This window comes from Nematostella vectensis, chromosome 4 (genome assembly GCF_932526225.1).
Source record: "Nematostella vectensis chromosome 4, jaNemVect1.1, whole genome shotgun sequence".
NCBI classification, from domain to species: domain Eukaryota; kingdom Metazoa; phylum Cnidaria; class Anthozoa; order Actiniaria; family Edwardsiidae; genus Nematostella; species Nematostella vectensis.
Genome location: NC_064037.1, coordinates 17,579,689 through 17,601,694, shown reverse-complemented (window position 1 = coordinate 17,601,694; position 22,006 = coordinate 17,579,689). Strand labels below are relative to the sequence as shown.

At 45.4% G+C, this 22,006-nt stretch overlaps 1 protein-coding gene across 4 annotated transcripts in view; it reads left to right on the top strand.

Annotated features, from left to right (window-relative positions):
- The window catches only part of LOC116614421 (fibrosin-1-like protein), a 32,320-nt gene extending 10,432 nt beyond the window's left edge, over positions 1-21,888 (top strand). The window contains exons 4-14 of one of the 4 annotated variants that reach the window (XM_032375391.2): positions 913-951; positions 1,822-1,848; positions 3,014-3,062; positions 9,825-9,930; positions 13,034-13,248; positions 17,299-17,352; positions 18,742-18,944; positions 19,061-19,132; positions 19,347-19,412; positions 19,592-19,790; positions 19,995-21,888. In XM_032375391.2, coding sequence (XP_032231282.2) covers positions 913-951; positions 1,822-1,848; positions 3,014-3,062; positions 9,825-9,930; positions 13,034-13,248; positions 17,299-17,352; positions 18,742-18,944; positions 19,061-19,132; positions 19,347-19,412; positions 19,592-19,790; positions 19,995-21,058 — 2,094 coding nt within the window. In that variant the 3' untranslated portion in view covers positions 21,059-21,888. Of the gene's footprint in view, positions 1-912; positions 952-1,821; positions 1,849-3,013; positions 3,063-9,824; positions 9,931-13,033; positions 13,249-17,298; positions 17,353-18,741; positions 18,951-19,060; positions 19,133-19,346; positions 19,413-19,591; positions 19,791-19,994 lie in introns of all 4 variants that reach the window. The other 3 variants (XM_032375390.2, XM_032375394.2, XM_048725915.1) reach the window with 3 other exon arrangements.
- Positions 21,889-22,006: the final 118 nt, after the last annotated feature.

Here is a 22,006-nt window from a genome sequence, read left to right as displayed (position 1 = left end):
TAATTATATAAATTCCCTCTCGTTTGCTATGAATACGCTGATTGGTTATTTATTGCAGTTTGTAAAAAAGTATCCAGGAGCTCCGCTTTTAGGCAGTGGCTTAATGTTGAAACAACCACCCCTTGATAGAGTCAATAATGCTCAGGGCGTGTCGAACTACTATTGTATCGTACTACTAGTGCGAAAAACATCATATTCTAGTCAGTATTATCCCTTTGGGCACCAGTCTTGACGCAGACATCTGTGCTGTCTTAACAATTTTCAGCCGTATACCACTATTGTATACGGCCATGTACAAGTAATCGTGTTGTGTCTTATGGATTGTTTGAAAACCTTGGCCTCTCAGTCATCCTAAGTGGTATAAAGTAAGGAGTTCAAGAGTCCTCTCCAGCCTTCTCAGGCGTTAAGGGTCAAGGGGAGTGTTTTTAGAGTCTTAGCATTTTACCTCGACAGAACCATTCATTGTTTCATTGTGACTATACCGCAACACTGTATTGATAAATATAATCACCTCCTAATCTTGCCAATTGTGCCTGAGGCTAGTTCATTTAATTATAAACCATTCCTGTACCCCTTTGATCCTCTATTCCCTGTTTCATTCCTCCTCTGAATGGGTTTATTTTTCCCGTTAACTGCCTCACTTCTGTCTAAAAACTATAGATTTTTTATTAACTTATAGATCAAAATATGTGAATATACGTCTTGATTTTCGATGAAAGGCATTGTTAAGTATACCAGTCACCTCATTACTCTGTAGTTAAAATCTGACCGTTTGAGGAAGTTAACGACACAGCAATAGTAGCCATAATAAAATATATTATTCTAGTATATTGTCGTATTTATTATTTGAATCGTCCCTTGACTCTTGTGAAAACTCTACTCGGTAGGCTGAATTGTGTTTGGTTTCCTTAGGAGCACTCAGACTCTGGGGGGTCAGACAAAGGATATCTGGTAAGAGACCATCAGACTCAACGAGTTAGCAACCTCCTCGAAAGCGCATTCAGTCAGTCAGAAAGAGCATTATTCAACATAATACATTAATCTAGGCACTACCTTAAGGGCGGTAGTATATCCTGTATTTGTCAAATGTGGTTAGGTTTTTATTTTTTTAATTTGTGTCTTGGGTGTTAGCTGTATAACATTTATCAGAAACTTTGGAATGGCATATCGTGTAGTACTTAGACTGGTACTGCTTGCGGCCTTGTGCTAATACATGGTGTTACTACTCGTGGCCTTGTGCTAATACATGGTGTTACTACTTGTGGCCTTGTGCTAATACATGGTGTTACTACTTGTGGCCTTGTGCTAATACACGGTGTTACTACTTATGGCCTTGTGCTAATACATGGTGTTACTACTTGTGGCCTTGTGCTAATACACGGTGTTACTACTTGTGGCCTTGTGCTAATACACGGTGTTACTACTTGTGGCCTTGTGCTAATACATGGTGTTACTACTTGTGGCCTTGTGCTAATGCACGGTGTTACTACTTGTGGCCTTGTGCTAATACATGGTGTTACTACTTGTGGCCTTGTGCTAATGCACGGTGTTACTACTTGTGGCCTTGTGCTAATGCACGGTGTTACTACTTGTGGCCTTGTGCTAATGCACGGTGTTACTACTTGTGGCCTTGTGCTAATGCACGGTGTTACTACTTGTGGCCTTGTGCTAATACATGGTGTTACTACTTGTGGCCTTGTGTTAATACATGGTGTTACTATTTGTGGCCTTGTGCTAATACATGGTGTTACTACTTGTGGCCTTGTGCTAATGCACGGAGTAATTGTGGCCTTGTGCTAATGCATGGTGTTGCCCTTGCAGTGTGACGCCGAGAGCGAGGATGACAGAGTAAGTTCATTTGAGTTTTATCAAAATCGATACAGGAAAAACCTAGTCATTTATTAAGGCAGAAATTTTGAGTTTTATAGTAGTTCCAGATGACGCGGCCTTTGCCGTCAAAAATCTACGGCACAATTTGACTGCGATGACACTCAATATGCTCTTGACCAATCACAGCCCAAAGCAAGGCCTTTCTGATAGCGGGGCGAGTTTGGCGAGTAAAAGTTTCAGCCCGTGCATTTTCCGCTTACTTATGGTTCCAAATGGCCAAAGCATCGGCTAACTCCTTGAGATAGAGAGTTGTTTCCTTGAGACACGAAGGCAGATCAGTATATGAAACAGCCAGAACGTTCATACGAGAGAAAAATGTTGTTTTTGTATGAAAACACACTAGACGTTCAAGATTCACCAAGAAGAAAATCAAAGTAAAGGAAAAGCGAAATAAATTAAATTCGATGCCGATGGACAACACATGTCATTCTTACTATTTCGAAACTGTATTCTGACTTCTAGTTTCAGATATTATGATTATTCGTCAGCCAAAGAGGAGAGCCGGAACAGCATCTACGGATTGTTGCGGTAGATTGAATCTCAAACAGGGAAATAAATTTCAATTTGCTAATTCTCTAAATAATTTCTCAATGTTCCATTACATATCGACCTGACAAAGATTTCCCAGCGCGGCGCCTGTTCACAGCGTGGCATCGATGAAAGTATCTTACAAGTTATGAAAATATAAAAATCAAACTATTGAAACATTTTAGGGAAGTTGTGAGCAGTTTTCACATGACAGTCATAGGCTGGGCAAGAGCTGTCATTGAGCGGAAAATGCACAACCTGACACTTGTACTCGCCACGCTATCAGAAAGGCCTTGCTTTGGACCGTGATTGGTCAAGAGCATATTGATTGACATCTCACTACAGCAAATAGTGGCATAGATTTTTTTTTACGGCGAAGGCCGCGTGTGACCTGAAACTGCTATAATGTCCCAAAATAACCTGCTTAACCAAGATTGACTATCAATGTCACTAAAATAAAATGGTTCTCCATAAAGAATAACAATTAGATGCAGTATAAGATACAAGACGGCAGCCTAAGTACAATAAGTAGTATTGACTTTGTGGTAGACTACTAGGACGAGACGATCAACAAGTATTGTCCTTTTTTTGGCAGAATTCGGAAGCTGAAGGTGAACATGTCAAGCCTGCCCCACCTACACAAGGTGAGTGTGTGACTGCCACCCTACACATGGTGAGTGCGTGACTGCCACCCTACACATGGTGAGTGCGTGACTGCCACCCTTCACAAGGTGAGTGCGTGACTGCTCCCCTACACATGGTGAGCGGTGACTGCTCACGCACAGTTTTATAGGGGTGCTGACCAAATGACCAATTAATGGAACGATACAGGCTAAACTACACGCAGTTATTACAAGAAGTGTCCTCTATAGTATCAATTCGTAAGACACGCCTTCTTGATATTACTTAACAGCCCTTCTAGAGAATAGACATACATGATATACATACATACCAAACACGCACAACACTCGAGTACATATCTAAAGCCATGCGAAACGTTTAGTTGCTTTATGGTGATTAGTTCTTCTTAGGACGCCACGCCTAATCTCGTATACTTACAGTGTTATTGGGGTGTAATAAAAAAATTAAATCTTAACAGATTACATTTCGTAGAATGATACATTTTATCAAAGTTTGCAGTTTTCTATAATATAAAATTTGTAAGACGCGCCTGAGTGGTCTCACTCGGCAGCATCCCTGACAAGGAGCCTTCACACCTGGAGCTATTTGTAGTTATAATGTTCGGTCGCACCAGCAGCATCCCTGACAAGGAGCCTTCACACCTGGAGCTATTTGTAGTTATAATGTTCGGTCGCACTCGGCAGCATCCCTGACAAGGAGCCTTCACACCTGGAGCTATTTGTAGTTATATTGTTCGGTCGCACCAGCACTTGTCTGGAGGAGGATGCGGCAAGGGCAGGCATCTTCCCAAAGAGAAACAGAATAGAGGTTCTCCACCAATATCTGCTGCTCTGCTTCAGCACGTCTTGCGCGCTGCTTACATCGCTGGTCATTGCTGGGGTCAGGCACTGCCCGTCTTGCACTCCCTTCACCATCTGAAAGGGAACAATAAGTCGGCAGTGGACGCGCGTTTTTATCATAAAAATTAAAATTACAGTAATTCAAGCGACATCGGTTTAAAAAACAAACATACACTATATTGAGGTGGATATCTGAACTTCGATGGCATCCCATCACTCCTTGTTGTGTGCGAGTCCGATGGCATCCCGTTAGCACCCATGTCATGTGCAAGTCCGATGGCATCCCGTCACCCCTTGTTGTGTGCAAGTCCGATTTCATCCCGTCACCCCTTGTCGTGTGCAAGTCCGATGGCATCCCGTCACCCCTTGTCGTGTGCAAGTTCGATGGCATCCCGTCACCCCTTGTCGTGTGCAAGTCCGATGGCATCCCGTCACCCCTTGTTGTGTGCAAGTCCGATGGCATCCCGTCACCCCTTGTCGTATGCAAGTTCGATGGCATCCCGTCACCCCTTGTCGTGTGCAAGTTCGATGGCATCCCGTCACCCCTTGTTGTGTGCAAGTCCGATGGCATCTCGTCACCCCTTGTTGTGTGCAAGTCCGATGGCATCCCGTCACCCCTTATTGTGTGAAAGTCCGATGGCATCTCGTCACCCCTTGTCGTGTGCAAGTTCGATGGCATCCCGTCACCCCTTGTCGTGTGCAAGTTCGATGGCATCTCGTCACCCCTTGTCGTGTGCAAGTCCGATGGCATCCCGTCACCCCTTGTTGTGTGCAAGTCCGATGGCATCTCGTCACCCCTTGTTGTGTGCAAGTCCGATGGCATCCCGTTAGCACCCATGTCATGTCCAAGTCCGATGGCATCCCGTCACCCCTTGTCGTATGCAAGTTCGATGGCATCTCGTCACCCCTTGTCGTGTGCAAGTTCGATGGCATCCCGTCACCCCTTGTTGTGTGCAAGTCCGATGGCATCCCGTCACCCCTTGTTGTGTGCAAGTCCGATGGCATCCCGTTAGCACCCATGTCATGTCCAAGTCCGATGGCATCCCGTCGCCCCTTTTTGTGTGCAAGTCCGATGGCATCCCGTCACCCCTTGTCGTATGCAAGCTCGATGGCATCCCGTCACCCCTTGTTGTGTGCAAGTCCGATGGCATCTCGTCACCCCTTGTTGTGTGCAAGTCCGATGGCATCCCGTCACCCCTTGTCGTGTGCAAGTCCGATGGCATCCCGTCACCCCTTATTGTGTGAAAGTCCGATGGCATCTCGTCACCCCTTGTTGTGTGCAAGTCCTATGGCATCCCGTCACCCCTTATTGTGTGAAAGTCCGATGGCATCTCGTCACCCCTTGTCGTGTGCAAGTTCGATGGCATCCCGTCACCCCTTGTCGTGTGCAAGTTCGATGGCATCTCGTCACCCCTTGTCGTGTGCAAGTCCGATGGCATCCCGTCACCCCTTGTTGTGTGCAAGTCCGATGGCATCTCGTCACCCCTTTTGTTTGCAAGTCCGATGGCATCTCGTCACCCCTTGTTGTGTGCAAGTCCGATGGCATCCCGTTAGCACCCATGTCATGTCCAAGTCCGATGGCATCCCGTCACCCCTTGTCGTATGCAAGTTCGATGGCATCTCGTCACCCCTTGTCGTGTGCAAGTTCGATGGCATCCCGTCACCCCTTGTTGTGTGCAAGTCCGATGGCATCCCGTCACCCCTTGTTGTGTGCAAGTCCGATGGCATCCCGTTAGCACCCATGTCATGTCCAAGTCCGATGGCATCCCGTCGCCCCTTTTTGTGTGCAAGTCCGATGGCATCCCGTCACCCCTTGTCGTATGCAAGCTCGATGGCATCCCGTCACCCCTTCTTGTGTGCAAGTCCGATGGCATCTCGTCACCCCTTGTCGTGTGCAAGTTCGATGGCATCCCGTCACCCCTTGTTGTGTGCAAGTCCGATGGCATCTCGTCACCCCTTGTTGTGTGCAAGTCCGATGGCATCTCGTCACCCCTTTTGTTTGCAAGTCCGATGGCATCTCGTCACCCCTTGTTGTGTGCAAGTCCGATGGCATCCCGTTAGCACCCATGTCATGTCCAAGTCCGATGGCATCCCGTCACCCCTTGTCGTATGCAAGTTCGATGGCATCTCGTCACCCCTTGTCGTGTGCAAGTTCGATGGCATCCCGTCACCCCTTGTTGTGTGCAAGTCCGATGGCATCCCGTCACCCCTTGTTGTGTGCAAGTCCGATGGCATCCCGTTAGCACCCATGTCATGTCCAAGTCCGATGGCATCCCGTCGCCCCTTTTTGTGTGCAAGTCCGATGGCATCCCGTCACCCCTTGTCGTATGCAAGCTCGATGGCATCCCGTCACCCCTTCTTGTGTGCAAGTCCGATGGCATCTCGTCACCCCTTGTCGTGTGCAAGTTCGATGGCATCCCGTCACCCCTTGTTGTGTGCAAGTCCGATGGCATCTCGTCACCCCTTGTTGTGTGCAAGTCCGATGGCATCCCGTCACCCCTTATTGTGTGAAAGTCCGATGGCATCTCGTCACCCCTTGTTGTGTGCAAGTCCGATGGCATCCCGTTAGCACCCATGTCATGTCCAAGTCCGATGGCATCCCGTCACCCCTTGTTGTGTGCAAGTCCGATGGCATCTCGTCACCCCTTGTCGTGTGCAAGTCCGATGGCATCCCGTCATCCCTTGTCACGTGCGAGTCTGATAGCATCCCGTCATCCCTTGTCGCGTGCGAGTCTGATGGCATCCCGTCATCCCTTGTCGTGTGCAAGTCCGATGGCATCTCGTCACCCCTTGTCGTGTGCAAGTTCGATGGCATCTCGTCACCCCTTGTCGTGTGCAAGTTCGATGGCAATCCATTCAACCCATGGCTCGAATAAACTTATAAGATAAGCTGTTTGTTTCCAACAATAAGATTTGGTTTAAAAATGACAATAGAGCTACTTCGCCATTAATAAATCATAATGTAAATTATCCATAACGGCATTTTAGAATGCAATGCCCTCCATCTTGGATTGGCCGCCATCCTGGACTGATGGCAATCGTTTTAATTACCATAAAATAAAGGGTTTCTTTTAATGTGATTTACGATAAATTATACAAATCTTTAATATTTAATCTAGAAATTCTAGGGGAGAAAAGTGTATAAAAGCATTTTCTACTACTTACTATATGCATACCCGCTTCAATACTAGACATGCCAAAAAAACTATTAAAATTTGTAAAAAGTATTAATATTTGAGCGTGATTTAGCATATCGTTTAGTGATTATTATTTAAATCCACTATCTCTATGTGTTCTGAAAGTACCAGTAAAGAGCGTGTCCAATGAATGGAAAATAAAACTTGTATAAATAATAAAACTCCTAATCAAGCTGCGAGGTATTTAGGTCAGAATGATTTCATTAAATTTATATTTCTATTGTTTAAAATATAATAAATTACACCTCAATATACCTGCAAGTAAATAGATTAGGTGTGGCGTCCTATCATAAATTCCTCGTGATGAACTATCTATATTCCTCTTCTGCCCCATGATCGTATACTGATCTGACTTGTGTTGGGAATGTTGCGTGACAGTCTGACTTGTGTTGCAAATGTTGCGTGACAGTCTGAATTGTGTTGGGAATGTTGAGTGACTGTCTGACTTGTGTTGCAAATGTTGCGTGACAGTCTGACTTGTGTTGGGAATGTTGCGTGACAGTCTGATCCTCTATTTAAGGGCAAATATTGCTCACTCGCATTCTACAATCCGCGTTTTGCCTATCTATTGGAGTCCTGGCATTATATGCGCTGTTTATAGTTTGTATCTTTGCCGGCTTTATTGCATGTTTTTATGATATCACCGGCTCGGCTTTAGCGGCTTCATTTCCCTCCATAGACCCACTTGGCAGGGGTCCGCCGGCCTGTTTCATGTGTTTTACTTCACTTTGTTTAATTTTGACTTCACACTGCCAAGCTGCCGTAAGCGATGGCTGCGCTTAGCTCATGTCTTTATTGTGTTTTCTTAAATGTTCTGTGTGGAATGTTTTTTTGGCGTTCTCGCAGCACGCACTCGTGTCTTTCACTGCCTAGTGCACACTGCATATATGGAATACGGTTGTGAACACCTTGCCTTTATTGAAACTCAAACAATCTACCGCCTTCCTAACTGTTCTAAGCCGTCGAGACCGAATTGCCGGCGTACACCTCAAAGTTGATTTCTGTCTCTTAATTTCTTAACTTCAAACAAAACTCGCATTTACACCCATCGAAATTTATTTGAACAGGTCGATTTTCTTGTATTTATTAACATCTGAAACTCTGAAAAAGATTAATTAAGTTAAGGGCAGTGACTGATGACGGCTTTAAGAGAATTAGTTTGGTGTAATAAAAAACACCTACGACCCCCGCCGTGAAGTTAACTGCTCCTTTGCGGGTCTTTTTAAATTTAGTAAAAAGACTTCCAAGACGGAAACTGAATTTTCCATATAATTTAACACATCGGTGTGTGTCTAGTATTTGAGGAATGATTGCTGAGCTTTATCATACTGTTAATAACTGATTCTAAAAAAAATAGCTATATTCTGTTGTTTGAACCCTAAAAGAATGCTACATCTTTTATTTTTCTTGGAATCCGAGAGGAGAACTTATCTAAACTCTTTCATCGCGTAGCCAGGGTTGATGCAAGTGATCTGGCGCGGGTTGGGCTCAGTAAACCTAGTCTTTCTACCGCGGCAAGTAGCGGAAGCACCAGACGAGTAATAAAAAAGCATATACTCGCGAGGAGATGACATGCACATCGTAAAAAAACCCCTTCTGTTGTGTGCTGTTTAGCTATTTCAGGCGTAGAACAGAAAGATATATAAAAAGGAATAAACAAACGTACAGAAAACAATTGGTAGTTTTTTTAATTGAAGATGAAAATCTTGTGAGATGAAAACACGGCAAAAACAGCACACACAACAAATACCTCGCTTTCACTTAACCACGAAATCTCTTCTCACGTACAAGTGTTGTGTTCGCGCTTATGCTAGTATTAAGCTTTAATCCACAGTCTCAGATGTTATAGCGCACTAAATGTCACGCTTCTGGCGTCACACATCACATGTCGCGCACCAGATGCTCGGCTAACCGCTAGCGGAATGTTGCCGAAAACCGGATGAAAGCAGGCTTGAAAGAAAATAACTCATTAGAACGACGCGCGCACTTTATTTTCTCATTTCTCTGGAGACGTCGTGCCGCCACGACAACATCTTGACTTCATGGGCGACAACTTTTCTTAGCTTTTAGAATCGTTGATAATGCAGACCTCCGTGTTGTTCGCGGCCGCAGGAGACTGCCGCAAGAGATTCGTGTCTGTTGGTCAGTAATCCCCTTCCATCATCATCCTTCTTTTCTACCGCTATCTGTTGGTATTCACCATTTATGCTTTCTACCGCTATCTGTTGGTATTAACCATTTATGCTTTCTACCGCTATTTGTTAGTATTAACCATTTATGCTTTCTACCGCTATTTGTTGGTATTCACCATTTATGCTTTCTACCGCTATCTGTTGGTATTCACCATTTATGCTTTCTACCGCTATCTGTTGGTATTAACCATTTATGCTTTCTACCGCTATTTGTTGGTATTCACCATTTATGCTTTCTACCGCTATTTGTTAGTATACCATCGATACTATCTACCGCTATCTGTTGGTATTCACCATCGATGCTTTCTACCGCTTTCTGTTTATATTCACCATCGATGCTTTCTACCACTGTTTGTTGGTATTCACCATCGATGCCTTCTACCACTATCTGTTGGTATTCACCATCGATGCTTTCTACCGCTATTCATTCGGCTTAAACAGGTCATTCCTCCTTCATTCTCTTTTATCAAGTTGCTATTCATTTGGCTCTTACCGGCAGTTCCCGCCACTGTTCTAAATCTTGTCACTTTTCACAGCCACGGCGCCATTTAGCAGCAACGAGCGACTGGCGCTAAGTGAAGTGAGCACTCTCAGGGACAAGGAGACAGACACAAACGTATCCAAGCCTTCTGACTGGCCAAGGTATGTACAGTATCGAGCTATAACTGGCCAAGATATCTGTATGCTTTTGGTACACACGTTCTCATTCGCTATGCCAACTGCTAACACATGTGTATTATGGTACAAATGTTCTGATTCGCTATGCCATTTGCTAACACCCGTGTATTAAGGTACACATGTTCTGATTCGCTATGCCAACTGCTAACACACGTGTATTATGGTTCAAATGTTCTGATTCGCTATCCCATTTGCTAACACACGTGTATTATGGTACACATGTTCTCATTCGCTATGCCAACTGCTAACACACGTGTATTATGGTACACATGTTCTCATTCGCTATGCCAACTGCTAACACACGTGTATTATGGTACACATGTTCTCATTCGCTATGCCAACCTCTAACACACGTGTATTATGGTACACATGTTCTCATTCGCTATGCCAACTGCTAACACACGTGTATTATTATACACATGTTCTCGTTCGCTATGCCATTTGCTAACACACGTGTATTATGGTACACATGTTCTCGTTCGCTATGCCAACTGCTAACACACATGTATTATGGTACACATGTTCTCATTCGCTATGCCAACTGCTAACACACGTGTATTATGGTACACATGTTCTCATTCGCTATGCCAACTGCTAACACATGTGTATTATGGTACACATGTTCTGATTCGCTATGCCAACTGCTAACACATGTGTATTATGGTACACATGTTCTCATTCGCTATGCCAACTGCTAACACATGTGTATTATGGTACACATGTTCTGATTCGCTATGCCATTTGCTAACACACGTGTATTATGGTACACATGTTCTCATTCGCTATGCCATTTGCTAACACACGTGTATTATGGTACACATGTTCTCATTCTCTATGCCAACTGCTAACACATGTGTATTATGGTACACATGTTCTCATTCGCTATGCCAACTGCTAACACACGTGTATTATGGTACACATGTTCTCATTCGCTATGCCATTTGCTAACACCCACGTAATGTGGAACACATGTTCTCATTCTCTATGCCAACTGCTAACACATGTGTATTATGGTACACATGTTCTCATTCGCTATGCCATTTGCTAACACACGTGTATTATGGTACACATGTTCTCATTCGCTTTTCCAACTGCTAACACACATGTATTATGGTACACATGTTCTCGTTCGCTATGCCATTTGCTAACACATGTGTATTATGGTACACATGTTCTCATTCGCTATGCCAACTGCTAACACATGTGTATTATGGTACACATGTTCTCATTCGCTATGCCAACTGCTAACACATGTGTATTATGGTACACATGTTCTCGTTCGCTATGCCATTTGCTAACACACGTGTATTATGGTACACATGTTCTCATTCGCTATGCCATTTGCTAACACACGTGTATTATGGTACACATGTTCTCATTCTCTATGCCAACTGCTAACACATGTGTATTATGGTACACATGTTCTCATTCGCTATGCCAACTGCTAACACACGTGTATTATGGTACACATGTTCTCATTCGCTATGCCATTTGCTAACACCCACGTAATATGGTACACATGTTCTCATTCTCTGTGCCAACTGCTAACACATGTGTATTATGGTACACATGTTCTCATTCGCTATGCCATTTGCTAACACACGTGTATTATGGTACACATGTTCTCATTCGCTTTTCCAACTGCTAACACACGTGTATTATGGTACACATGTTCTCGTTCGCTATGCCATTTGCTAACACACGTGTATTATGGTACACATGTTCTCATTCGCTATGCCAACTGCTAACACATGTGTATTATGGTACACATGTTCTCATTCGCTATGCCAACTGCTAACACATGTGTATTATGGTACACATGTTCTGATTCGCTATGCCATTTGCTAACACACGTGTATTATGGTACACATGTTCTCATTCGCTATGCCATTTGCTAACACCCACGTAATATGGTACACATGTTCTCATTCTCTGTGCCAACTGCTAACACATGTGTATTATGGTACACATGTTCTCATTCGCTATGCCATTTGCTAACACACGTGTATTATGGTACACATGTTCTCATTCGCTTTTCCAACTGCTAACACACGTGTATTATGGTACACATGTTCTCGTTCGCTATGCCATTTGCTAACACACGTGTATTATGGTACACATGTTCTCATTCGCTATGCCAACTGCTAACACATGTGTATTATGGTACACATGTTCTCATTCGCTATGCCAACTGCTAACACATGTGTATTATGGTACACATGTTCTGATTCGCTATGCCATTTGCTAACACACGTGTATTATGGTACACATGTTCTCATTCGCTATGCCATTTGCTAACACACGTGTATTATGGTACACATGTTCTCATTCTCTATGCCAACTGCTAACACATGTGTATTATGGTACACATGTTCTCATTCGCTATGCCAACTGCTAACACACGTGTATTATGGTACACATGTTCTCATTCGCTATGCCATTTGCTAACACCCACGTAATATGGTACACATGTTCTCATTCTCTGTGCCAACTGCTAACACATGTGTATTATGGTACACAGGTTCTCATTCGCTATGCCATTTGCTAACACACGTGTATTATGGTACACATGTTCTCATTCGCTTTTCCAACTGCTAACACACGTGTATTATGGTACACATGTTCTCGTTCGCTATGCCATTTGCTAACACACGTGTATTATGGTACACATGTTCTCATTCTCTATGCCAACTGCTAACACCCGCGTAATATGGTTCATATGTTCTGATTCCCTATGCCATTAGCTAACACACGTGTATTATGGTACACATGTTCTGATTTTCATTTACACTGAGCATTTGTAAAGCATGTTTTAAATCGTCTTCACCTATTTTTATAGGTTTCACATAAGTTACATTTCCTGCCGGTTTTCCGGCCATTCCAAAGGATACCGTTTATAGAGAAAGGATTTCAAAAGTCTCTAGCCTTTCCAAGTAAAAGAAAAGCTCTAAAAATGCGGACTGTGTGGCCTGTTGCCCTCTTGTTATTTTAACGCCAAATAAGGGACTTTAAGCAGCACGATATGCACGCTAGAAAAACACGTTTTGTTTGACTCTTAACTTTGCAGCTCTGCTGCTGTGGCGTCGTTCGCTCGTGTCAGTTCCACGGCGACCTCAGCGTCGTCCAGCCTCGCCCTCTCCTTTGCCGCCACCTCGACCTCCACGTCTCACCCCCTAACGCCCTCGTTCGGCCACCCGCCCAACCTGTTCCCACATTTCCCCTCATTCCATGCGGTCGGCGGACCACTTCCCCACCAACATGGACCCGAGTTCGCTTATTCACGTAAGTCGATCACGAAACTGATATGGTAAAATAGGTCAATCACGTGATTGTTGCTTCGATACCCTGCTCCGACGTGAGTTAGTTATAGTTCTCGCCTTTGCTCCGAGGGTTTTTTTGTCTAGGTGCCCATATTTGGGCATCCTTGACTCTGTCAGCGTTCACGTTCTCTTTGGGCATCCTAGACTAGAATTTGACATGGTCTCAAAAGGCTTTTCGCACGACACATTATTATTGTATAAAATTTCATTATAGTCCCGTCCCTTTGAAGCAAGGGCATGAAAGCCTGGTGGCTTGATCGTCTTTTTTACGATAGTCTAGTGGCTTGATCGTCTGTCAGGATAGTCTAGTGGCCTGATCGTCTGTCAGGATAGTCTAGTGCCCTGATCGTCTGTCAGGATAGTCTAGTGGCTTGATCGTCTGTCAGGATAGTCTAGTGGCTTGGTCGTCTGTCAGGATAGTCTAGTGGCTTGATCGTCTGTCAGGATAGTCTAGTGGCTTGATCGTCTGTCAGGATAGTCTAGTGGCTTGATCGTCTGTCTACGATAGTCTAGTGCCCTGATCGTCTGTCAGGATAGTCTAGTGCCCTGATCGTCTGTCAGGATAGTCTAGTGGCTTGATCGTCTGTCAGGATAGTCTAGTGGCCTGATCGTCTGTCAGGATAGTCTAGTGCCCTGATCGTCTGTCAGGATAGTCTAGTGGCTTGATCGTCTGTCAGGATAGTCTAGTGGCTTGATCGTCTGTCAGGATAGTCTAGTGGCTTGATCGTCTGTCAGGATAGTCTAGTGGCTTGATCGTCTGTCAGGATAGTCTAGTGGCTTGATCGTCTGTCTACGATAGTCTAGTGCCCTGATCGTCTGTCAGGATAGTCTAGTGCCCTGATCGTCTGTCAGGATAGTCTAGTGGCTTGGTCGTCTGTCAGGATAGTCTAGTGGCTTGGTCGTCTGTCAGGATAGTCTAGTGGCTTGATCGTCTGTCTACGATAGTCTAGTGTCCTGATCGTCTGTCAGGATAGTCTAGTGCCCTGATCGTCTGTCAGGATAGTCTAGTGGCTTGGTCGTCTGTCAGGATAGTCTAGTGGCTTGATCGTCTGTCAGGATAGTCTAGTGGCTTGATCGTCTGTCTACGATAGTCTAGTGCCCTGATCGTCTGTCAGGATAGTCTAGTGCCCTGATCGTCTGTCAGGATAGTCTAGTGCCCTGATCGTCTGTCAGGATAGTCTAGTGCCCTGATCGTCTGTCAGGATAGTCTAGTGGCTTGATCGTCTGTCAGGATAGTCTAGTGCCCTGATCGTCTGTCAGGATAGTCTAGTGCCCTGATCGTCTGTCAGGATAGTCTAGTGGCTTGATCGTCTGTCAGGATAGTCTAGTGGCTTGATCGTCTGTCAGGATAGTCTAGTGCCCTGATCGTCTGTCAGGATAGTCTAGTGGCTTGATCGTCTGTCTACGATAGTCTAGTGGCTTGGTCGTCTGTCTACGAATGTGATAGTCTAGTGGCTTGATCGTCTGTCTACGATAGTCTAGTGGCTTGGTCGTCTGTCTACGATAGTCTAGTGGCTTGGTCGTCTGTCTACGAATGTGATAGTCTAGTGGCTTGATCGTCTGTCTACGATAGTCTAGTGGCTTGGTCGTCTGTCTACGATAGTCTAGTGGCTTGATCGTCTGTCTACGATAGTCTAGTGCCTTGATCGTCTGTCTACGATAGTCTAGTGGCTTGATCGTCTGTCTACGATAGTCTAGTGGCTTGATCGTCTGTCAGGATAGTCTAGTGGCTTGATCGTCTGTCAGGATAGTCTAGTGGCTTGATCGTCTGTCAGGATAGTCTAGTGGCTTGATCGTCTGTCACGTTAGTCTAGTGGCTTGATCGTCTGTCTACGATAGTCTAGTGGCCTGATCGTCTGTCAGGATAGTCTAGTGGCTTGGTCGTCTGTCAGGATAGTCTAGTGCCCTGATCGTCTGTCAGGATAGTCTAGTGCCCTGATCGTCTGTCAGGATAGTCTAGTGGCTTGATCGTCTGTCAGGATAGTCTAGTGGCTTGATCGTCTGTCAGGATAGTCTAGTGGCTTGATCGTCTGTCAGGATAGTCTAGTGGCTTGATCGTCTGTCAGGATAGTCTAGTGGCTTGGTCGTCTGTCAGGATAGTCTAGTGGCTTGATCGTCTGTCAGGATAGTCTAGTGCCCTGATCGTCTGTCAGGATAGTCTAGTGGCTTGATCGTCTGTCAGTATAGTCTAGTGCCCTGATCGTCTGTCAGGATAGTCTAGTGCCCTGATCGTCTGTCAGGATAGTCTAGTGGCTTGATCGTCTGTCAGGATAGTCTAGTGGCTTGATCGTCTGTCAGGATAGTCTAGTGGCTTGATCGTCTGTCAGGATAGTCTAGTGGCTTGGTCGTCTGTCAGGATAGTCTAGTGGCTTGATCGTCTGTCAGGATAGTCTAGTGGCTTGATCGTCTGTCAGGATAGTCTAGTGCCCTGATCGTCTGTCAGGATAGTCTAGTGGCCTGATCGTCTGTCAGGATAGTCTAGTGGCTTGATCGTCTGTCAGGATAGTCTAGTGGCTTGATCGTCTGTCAGGATAGTCTAGTGGCTTGATCGTCTGTCAGGATAGTCTAGTGGCTTGATCGTCTGTCAGGATAGTCTAGTGGCTTGATCGTCTGTCAGGATAGTCTAGTGGCTTGATCGTCTGCCTACGATAGTCTAGTGGCTTGATCGTCTGTCTACGATAGTCTAGTGGCTTGATCGTCTGTCAGGATAGTCTAGTGGCTTGATCGTCTGTCAGGATAGTCTAGTGGCTTGATCGTCTGTCAGGATAGTCTAGTGGCTTGATCGTCTGTCAGGATAGTCTAGTGGCTTGATCGTCTGTCAGGATAGTCTAGTGGCCTGATCGTCTGTCAGGATAGTCTAGTGGCCTGATCGTCTGTCAGGATAGTCTAGTGGCCTGATCGTCTGTCAGGATAGTCTAGTGGCTTGATCGTCTGTCAGGATAGTCTAGTGGCTTGATCGTCTGTCAGGATAGTCTAGTGCCCTGATCGTCTGTCAGGATAGTCTAGTGCCCTGATCGTCTGTCAGGATAGTCTAGTGCCCTGATCGTCTGTCAGGATAGTCTAGTGGCTTGATCGTCTGTCAGGATAGTCTAGTGGCTTGATCGTCTGTCAGGATAGTCTAGTGCCCTGATCGTCTGTCAGGATAGTCTAGTGCCCTGATCGTCTGTCAGGATAGTCTAGTGGCCTGATCGTCTGTCAGGATAGTCTAGTGGCTTGGTCGTCTGTCACGTTAGTCTAGTGGCTTGATCGTCTGTCAGGATAGTCTAGTGCCCTGATCGTCTGTCAGGATAGTCTAGTGGCCTGATCGTCTGTCAGGATAGTCTAGTGGCTTGGTCGTCTGTCACGTTAGTCTAGTGGCTTGATCGTCTGTCAGGATAGTCTAGTGGCTTGATCGTCTGTCAGGATAGTCTAGTGGCCTGATCGTCTGTCAGGATAGTCTAGTGCCCTGATCGTCTGTCAGGATAGTCTAGTGGCTTGATCGTCTGTCAGGATAGTCTAGTGGCTTGATCGTCTGTCAGGATAGTCTAGTGGCTTGATCGTCTGTCAGGATAGTCTAGTGGCTTGATCGTCTGTCAGGATAGTCTAGTGCCCTGATCGTCTGTCAGGATAGTCTAGTGGCTTGGTCGTCTGTCACGTTAGTCTAGTGGCTTGGTCGTCTGTCTACGAATGTGATAGGCTAGTGGCTTGGTCGTCTGTCTACGAATGTGATAGGCTAGTGGCTTGATCGTCTGTCTACGAATGCGATGCCTTTGATGGAGCGCGGGTTTGAAACCCACGACGCACACATTTCTTTCGCTATTTTTCTTTTAACTTTTTGTAGTTACTCAACAGATTTTCTTATAAAAAAAATTAAAAGAGACACACTCAGAATAATGTTTGAAGATCGATCAATTTTATGTTGTATGTACGATCCTCTTATTGTTTCAAAAATCCCTGTCGAAAAAGAATATAATGTTGATTCTGTTATTCTGTTAGCATCACTCATTCATTTGTGTATTTGTTTGCCGCTTAGGGGGGTGGAGAGGCAAGGAGCTCCTAGGGCCTGGCGGATACCCCATTGCGACAGGTGAGTCACGTCACGGGAACACGTATTTGGGGTATTGTCTTATTATTCTACCGATTCCTCGCCAGTAGCTGATATTTGTTCCTGTCTAATTTCTCAATGAGCAAACTGCATCTAGATCTCGTTTACATCAAGTTTACAACAAGTTAGGAATACTTTAAAAATAGCACTAATTTTTTGTGTGACTAACTTTTGTGACTTACTTTTTTGAACCTGTTATTAAGTATTAATTAAAGTAATCTTTATTAACGTCCCACTTAATTAAGATATTCTCAATGAAATGTCAGCTTAATTTACGCGCGCTTGTTAGTGTGGCGTTCATTTCCTATAATAAGGTAGTTCGGCGGTATGCATGAAACCCCGTTATAACTAGCACCAGATGTGCTAGCATCTGTGTCCATTATCCCATTGTCTATTCGTCGAAATATTTTTTGTACTAGCATCAGTGTCCATTATCCCATTGTCTATTCGTCGAAATATTTTTTGTACTAGCATCCATCAGTGTCCATTATCCCATTGTCTATTCGTCGAAATGTTTTTTGTACTAGCATCAGTGTCCATTATCCCATTGTCTATTCGTCGAAATATTTTTTGTACTAGCATCAGTGTCCATTATCCCATTGTCTATTCGTCGAAATATTTTTTGTACTAGCATCAGTGTCCATTATCCCATTGTCTATTCGTCGAAATATTTTTTGTACTAGCATCAGTGTCCATTATCCCATTGTCTATTCGTCGAAATATTTTTTGTACTAGCATCAGTGTCCATTATCCCATTGTCTATTCGTCGAAATATTTTTTGTACTAGCATCAGTGTCCATTATCCCATTGTCTATTTGTCGAAATATTTTTTGTACTAGCATCAGTGTCCATTATCCCATTGTCTATTCGTCGAAATATTTTTTGTACTAGCATCAGTGTCCATTATCCCATTGTCTATTCGTCGAAATATTTTTTGTACTAGCATCAGTGTCCATTATCCCATTGTCTATTCGTCGAAATATTTTTTGTACTAGCATCAGTGTCCATTATCCCATTGTCTATTCGTCGAAATATTTTTTGTACTAGCATCAGTGTCCATTATCCCATTGTCTATTCGTCGAAATATTTTTTGTACTAGCATCAGTGTCCATTATCCCATTGTCTATTCGTCGAAATATTTTTTGTACTAGCATCAGTGTCCATTACCCCATTGTCTATTCGTCGAAATATTTTTTGTACTAGCATCAGTGTCCATTATCCCATTGTCTATTCGTCGAAATATTTTTTGTACTAGCATCAGTGTCCATTATCCCATTGTCTATTCGTCGAAATATTTTTTGTACTAGCATCAGTGTCCATTATCCCATTGTCTATTCGTCGAAATATTTTTTCTGACGCATTCAATTCCAGGGCAAGACCTTCTTCGACAAGAACTAAACTCGCGGTTCCTCCAATCCCACACGGACCGCGCCCACTACCTCCACTACGAGAACCACCAACACCAGCACCAACACCACCACCAGCACTCCCATCAACACCAACACTTCCACTCGCCCCCAGGCCTCGGCCCACCGCCAGCCAACCCACTACTAGGACCCAGTACTCCGGCGGTGGTAAGAGTGAGTGCATGGGCTTCCTGTGGATGGCCTTTTATTGTGTCATTTCGTGCTATTCGCAAGAACACCAAGATAGGGGTTTAAATCTAACCCTTTCACTGTTTTCTCTTCAGCCACATGGTCTTGGGTTACACTCCCCGTGCCCCCCTCCCCCAGGAGCTATACCACCACCCCTCATCCCAAGGGTAAGTAGACCTCCGAATAGGTACATAAAGGGCACCCCCTCCCCCAGGGGCTATACTGTCACCCCTCATCCCAAGGGTTAGTAGACCGCTAAATAGGTACGTTAAGGGCACCCCCTCCCCCAGGGGCTATACTGCCACCCCTCATCCCTAGGGTAAGTAGACCGCTGAATAGGTACCTTCCACCCTAACCCCTGGTGTTGGTTATTTTGTACAGAAGCCTGGAAGGTGGTGTGCCAAACATGTCCAGGTCGCCTGGCAGATCTACTACCATCAACAAAAGGTATGCACTCACAATGTAGTAACACAGTCACCCCCGTCACGCTTTTATCACGGTTATCCTATTATCACGGTCACGCGATCATCTCGTTTATGCTATGATCACGGACTTCTTATTGTCACGGGCACGCTGTTATCACAGTCACGCTATCAGTATGGTCAAATTATCTTTTTTTTCCTCAGGTGCAAGCCGAGCTCCACAAGGACCCACACACCAAGCCGGAGCAGGTGCCGATCACACGCGGTGGTAACGCCCTCGGCCTCCACTCACGCCCCAGCCAGGACGTGGGCTACCGATCCCCTCACCTCCATGGTGGAGCGGGTACCGTAAGCCCCGTCCCGGTGGCAGCCGGCCACACCCCTGAGAGTGGAAGGCCCAGAGGTAGGTCGCCGTCAACCTTAAATTTAAAGAGTGATCGTTTTGCTCGTAGGCTCCCCTTAGCTGTAAGTGCTCAAAATGCTCGCTAAAAGTCTTTTTTGTGAAACATCGTTAAAATATTTTTAAGTAGTCATGGATATTGCTTGACCTAGTATTCACTTGATTCTTCTGAGTGAAGCCCTGTTTTTTTTCTTTCTGACCTTCTAGGTTCTTTCATGGGTGTTTCGCCGATTCAACCCTCATCCGCCAATCCCGATCACGGAATCTCTCCATTTTCAAGCTCCCTAGTACGACCAAACGGGATATCCGGAAGTAGCAACTCCAGCGGCTTTCGCACCACTTCCGGTAGCAGCTCTATCGCCAGCTCGCTGGGTCTTGGATCAAGCCTAGGGAGCATGGGTCGAGACTGGGGGCGCATGTCCACTAATTCGCCCTCGTTCCAGTCCTGGTTCAGTCGCGAGATGGCAGAAAGGGGTCGGGAGCGGGAACGAGAACGTGAAAGGGAGCGAGAACGAGAACGTGAAAGAAGTCGTGAGCCGCGTGATCGACTCGAGGGCGACAAGTTTAGTGTGCACTCGCTGACTTCCGGTCACGTGTCCGAGCGAGAGAGTAGAGAACGCGACCGTGAAAAGATGGTGACGCGCGTTGACTTAGAAAGCGATAAACCCAAAGAGGAACGAACAAGCGACGATCGCCGTCCGGACGACCGGAGATCGGACATGGATCGCTCGCCGCATCGCCCTGTGCGACCGTCCAATTTTAACATCGCGAGTCTTACTAGTGACACTCGGTCAGAGTCGCTTTCGGATTCGAGGAGTCTCGCTCTAGAGCGAGATCGAATTGGCGCTTCGTTGATTAGACGGGACGAGGACAAAGTCACGTCCGGGGACGATCGTGACGTCCTCCTGATTCCCCCGGACAAGCATGGGCCACCTAGCCACGTGCATAGCTACCTGGACAAGAGACTTTACGATAATGAGCGGACGCTAGACCAGTACGACATACGACTCACCCGCCCCCCTTTACGACTTGGATCGTACCCCCAGCCACACCCTTCGATGATGTTCGCCCCAGGCTCCCTACCGCCGTACTTCCCCCCGGGCTCAGCCATGTCAGCGGTCACGCATCCCCACGCTATGGGAGGCTTCCTTGGACCGCGTGGCATGCTGGGGCCGTCGCTTGTTCGCAGTCGTAGTCCGCTAGAAGGCGCGGCGATGGAGCATATTCGCAACTCTGAGCTGCTACAAGCGGCGGCGGAGAATCGACCATGACCCGCCTGATATCAATTAATATAAACTCAATATTATATTGTACAGAAAACAGCCATGCCAATCAACTGCTTTATTCACGCATTAGAATGAAAACAACCTCCAAGGATGGAGCAGTAACGATTAACACTTTGTGCTTCCGCGTTAAGTTCATCTACAAATATTTGCCTTCCATCACTATCCCTAGGTCCGACCTTACGATAGAGGCAAGTCTTGCGCTATTTACGGCAAGTTTTGCGCTATTCACAGCTGTAAATTTGCTCGGAAAGCATGCAAATGATTGTCTTCAATATTATTAAGCTTATAGCACGGTCTCTTTACACGAAGCGAACTTTGTGTAACTGTTCGCTGTTCCGAACACGTGCTGAAAGCCCTCGGTGATTTCCTATAGGACAGTCACAAGTGCTCCGAAGGGTCGGTGTGCACATCGTCTACGAATGCTCACCATGTGACCCAAGATTTCTAGTGATCCCTCGATCACCACTAGATGCTAGATGTTGTTTTACCGCTGAACACCCGAAGGCGCAGACTTTCGGCAGCAGACTTGTCTTTAGTGCTCGGGCTTTTTTTCGAAGGCCTGGGTGCGACTTGCCTCTGGCACTCTGGATGCCCACTGTCAAGCGAACTTCAAATTCTCCTAACTTGAATCAACACAATTTTTAAAATCATTATAATTGATACAAAGCGCTACTTACATAGAGGAATTCAGATTATGATCATTTATTGAGAACGTATTTGTGATTCTGTACGGAGCGCGGGTGATTGTGGTAGATAAATGGTCCGCGTTGCTATATTTACTGTTAGTGAAGAATTAAATTATCGATACATCATAATTTAGTGTGGTATATTTCGAATCATTTGTAAGCTTTTAAAAGCAATAGAATCATTCGTATTTTAAAAACCTGGATATTCTCTAGTCGAATGCCCGTGCTAGTGTTAGAGCGTGAAATG